The sequence below is a fragment of the Colobus angolensis genome, unplaced genomic scaffold (assembly GCF_000951035.1).
Source record: "Colobus angolensis palliatus isolate OR3802 unplaced genomic scaffold, Cang.pa_1.0 Scaffold78, whole genome shotgun sequence".
NCBI lineage: Eukaryota > Metazoa > Chordata > Mammalia > Primates > Cercopithecidae > Colobus > Colobus angolensis.
This window is the reverse complement of record NW_012121598.1, coordinates 643,986-647,591: the sequence shown is the minus strand read 5'-3', so window position 1 is coordinate 647,591 and position 3,606 is coordinate 643,986. Positions and strand designations below refer to the sequence as shown.

Here is a 3,606-nt window from a genome sequence, read left to right as displayed (position 1 = left end):
ATTAAATAGATGTGCCGCCCCCTCGCGGAGCCCTGGCGGAGCCTCGGGGCCGGCCCTGCGACCCGCAGCCAGCGGCTTCGGAACTTGAGGACAGGGTTGGGCGCCTTTAATTTATAACGTGTTTCGTTTTCCACAGGATGGGGAGGGACGCGCGGCACTGCCCTCGAGAACTGGCGCTCCGGTGAAGTAGGCGCCGCCGGCCGTCCGCCTCCCCCAAGCCGTTCCGCACCGCGGCCGCTCAGCCTCTGCCATGGCCGGCTCTGGCGCGTGGAAGCGCCTCAAATCTCTGCTGAGGAAGGATGATGCGCCGCTGTTTTTAAATGACACCAGCGCCTTTGACTTCTCGGATGAGGCGGGGGACGAGGGGCTTTCTCGATTCAACAAACTTCGAGTTGTGGTGGCCGATGACGGTTCCGAAGCCCCGGAAAGGCCTCTTAACGGGGCACACGCGACCCTCCAGGCCGACGATGACTCCTTACTGGACCAAGACTTACCTTTGACCAACAGTCAGCTGAGTTTGAAGGTAGACTCCTGTGACAACTGCAGCAAACAGAGAGAGATACTGAAGCAGAGAAAGGTGAAAACCAGGTTGACCATTGCTGCCGTTCTTTACTTGCTTTTCATGATTGGAGAACTTGTAGGTGAGTTGTGTTGCCAACTCACTTTCCGTTTACCTTTCCTCGAGAGTCTTTGTCAAGCTGTAGTTACACAGGCTTTGAGGTTTAACCCATCTTTTCAGGAAGTTTGTATTTATCAAGACATTGATCTCATGTGAAAAGGCCACACGGTTCCAAAGTGCAGCTCAATCTAAGTACAACATAAACTCCCCGAGATAACTTTGACTTTATCTTCTAGTTCTTCAAACACTGTCATCCACCGTAAAGTTAAGGACGTTATCTTCATTGTATGTCATGTAACTTCCTCTTTTTACAAAGTTCTGGTAAAATACCAGGTTAATTTTCGCAACGTTTAAAATAGTAAATGATCGTAAATTACTTAGGATCATAGAATTTTACAGTATGAAGGGACCTTACTGAACACCTACTCCACCTCCTCTTTTTTTTTTTTTTTTTTTAACATGTAAGGGTTTCCAGGACTCAAACCGGTGAAATAAGTCGTGAGGGCCACTTAGGGAGTTAATGGAAGAGCCACATCTACAGTCCCAGCATTTTTTCCCTCTACATTTGACCTAAGTGGTTTCTTTTATGCTATTTCCTTTTGTATTTATAGCCAAGAGATTTGCAAAATTAATTACCAACTAACGTGAAAATTTTGCATTATAAGGAGGGCCTGAAATGAACCAGAGGACTCCGCAAGATTTCTATGAGCCTGTTTTCTTGTTCATTTTTTAATTATACGAGCAATCCATTCTCAATATAAGATACATTCTTAATTTAGGTTATTTTCAGTCACATCGGTATAACTACTAACTTTTCAGTGACAGTTTACAAAGTGACATTAAAGCAGGGAGATGATTCTCACATGTTATCTCTTAATGATGAACCATGACAAAAACAGGTGGCAGTCCAGATTTAAGATGCTTGACTGTAGGGTTCTATATAGGAAAAATTACATGCATTTCCTACCTCCTCTCATAACACTCCTCCCCAGGGCTCACTTCAGCCATGCTGGTCTTCTTTTTCCTTCTCCAGCTCCAAAGCTCTTTTTGCCTCTAAGGCGTTCAAAGTGGCTGGTCCTTTTATCTCAGTGGCTTTCAAGCATTTTTTGACCTCACTATAGTAAGAAATACACTTCATATTGTGACTTATTTAGGCATGCATGCTTTCATATGTATGAGAATACACACAGGTCACATGTGTATAATGTACGTATAACTGAAACAAAAGTTTTCCTTCGTATGATGTATACAAATAGTTTTTCAATTGTGGTCCCAGCTCACTAAATGGATTTCATGTGTCCACTGCAGTAGGTCAGGGCCTTAGTTTGAAAAACACTGCTTTACATAGACTGCCTTTCCCAAATCTTTTCTTGGCCAGTTTCTTCTCATTCTTGTCTTATTTAAAAAGACACCCCGCTGAGTGCAGTGGCTCACGCCTTTAATCCCAGCACTTTGGGAGGCCAAGGTAGGTGGATCACCTGAGGTCAGGAGTTTGAGACCACCCTGGCCAACATGGTAAAACCTTGTCTCTACTAAAAAAAAAAAAATACAAAAATTAGCTGGACGTGGTGGCGGGCACCAGTAATCCCAGCTACTCAGGAGGCTAAAGCAGGAGAATGGCTTGAACCCGGGAGGCGGAAGTTGTGGTGAGTCGAGCATGAGCAACAGAATAAGACTGTCTCAAAAAAAAAAAAAACCAAAAACGAAAAACAAAAAAACACCTTTGAGAGACCTTTTCTGACTGACTAAAGTAAATCCCTTTTGTCCCCCGTTCCCTCTCCAACTTTCAAAGTCCTCAGCATCTGAGATATTTATTTACTCATTTAGTGTTACCTGTCTGTTTCCACTGAAATACAGGCTGAATTCCTAGCACCTAGAACAGTGACTGGCACAAAGTAGATACTCAATAAACTTGTTGAATTAATTAATTTTTATTCTGTTAGATAATTATAAATGCTTAAGCTGTAAAGAAATTAAAAGACAGGAGTGAAACTGTGCCCCAGATGAAGCACCATGGTATCAGCAGACTAAGATTCGGTGACTTGCCCAAACTAACACAACTAGAATATCAAGTCATTCAGGTTTAATGATTTTTGAAGTTAACATTGAATATTTGAAGTTAAATAACATTAATCACAGCATCCCCCCTTAAAATGATTAATAATTCAGAGTTATTTCACCTAAGTAAAAATCATTAAGATATAATTGTCTTGACTTCTCACTTCTGAAATTTGTTATTTGGTAAATGTTGTTTTATGAAAGCCACAATACGTATTTCCTTTCAAATACTGACTTTATTCTCAAATGTGGAATATTTTGTTAAACAATACAGAGATGATAGTAGTACTTAGGGTAAGCATTAACAATATTATTTAGAATGTTATATGGAATTCAATTGTATACAATACAGCATTTATTAAAGTGTGTCCGAAGTGCTTATAAATAAAGCATCTTCAAGGCAGGCAGATCACTTGAGGTTAGGAGGAAAGCAGCCTGGCCAACATGGTGAAACCCCATCTCTACTAAAAATACAAAAAAATTAGCCAGGCATCACGGCGTGCCCGTAGTACCAGCTACTGGGGAGACTGAGACACAAGAATCGCTTGAACCTGGGAGGTGGAGGTTGCAGTGAGCCAAGATTGCACCACTGCACTCCAGCCTGGGCAACAAAATGGGACTCTGTCTCAAAAAAAGAAAGAAAGAAAGAAAAAGAAATAAAGCATCTTATGTAGGAAGTATGGAGAAATAAAAAATGAAGCAATTTGGTCAGGCACGGTGGCTCACACCTGAAATCCTAACACTTTTGGGAGGCCAAGGCGGGCGGATCACTTGAGGTCAGGAGTTCGAGAGCAGCCTGGCCAACATGGTGAAACCCCGTCTGTACTAAAAATACAACAATTAGCTGGAAATCGCTTTGACCCGGGAGGCAGAGGTTGCAGTGAGCTGAGATCATGCCACTGCACTCCAGCCTGGGCAACAGAGTGAGA

At 42.5% G+C, this 3,606-nt stretch overlaps 1 protein-coding gene across 1 annotated transcript in view; it reads left to right on the top strand.

Moving 5' to 3' along the window:
- The first annotated feature begins 40 nt into the window (after positions 1-40).
- The window catches only part of SLC30A4 (solute carrier family 30 (zinc transporter), member 4), a 57,053-nt gene continuing 53,487 nt past the window's right edge, over positions 41-3,606 (top strand). Inside the window, exon 1 of the mRNA XM_011928543.1 lies at positions 41-641. Within this exon, the coding sequence (XP_011783933.1) occupies positions 251-641 (391 nt within the window). The 5' untranslated portion in view covers positions 41-250. The remainder of the gene's footprint in view (positions 642-3,606) is intronic.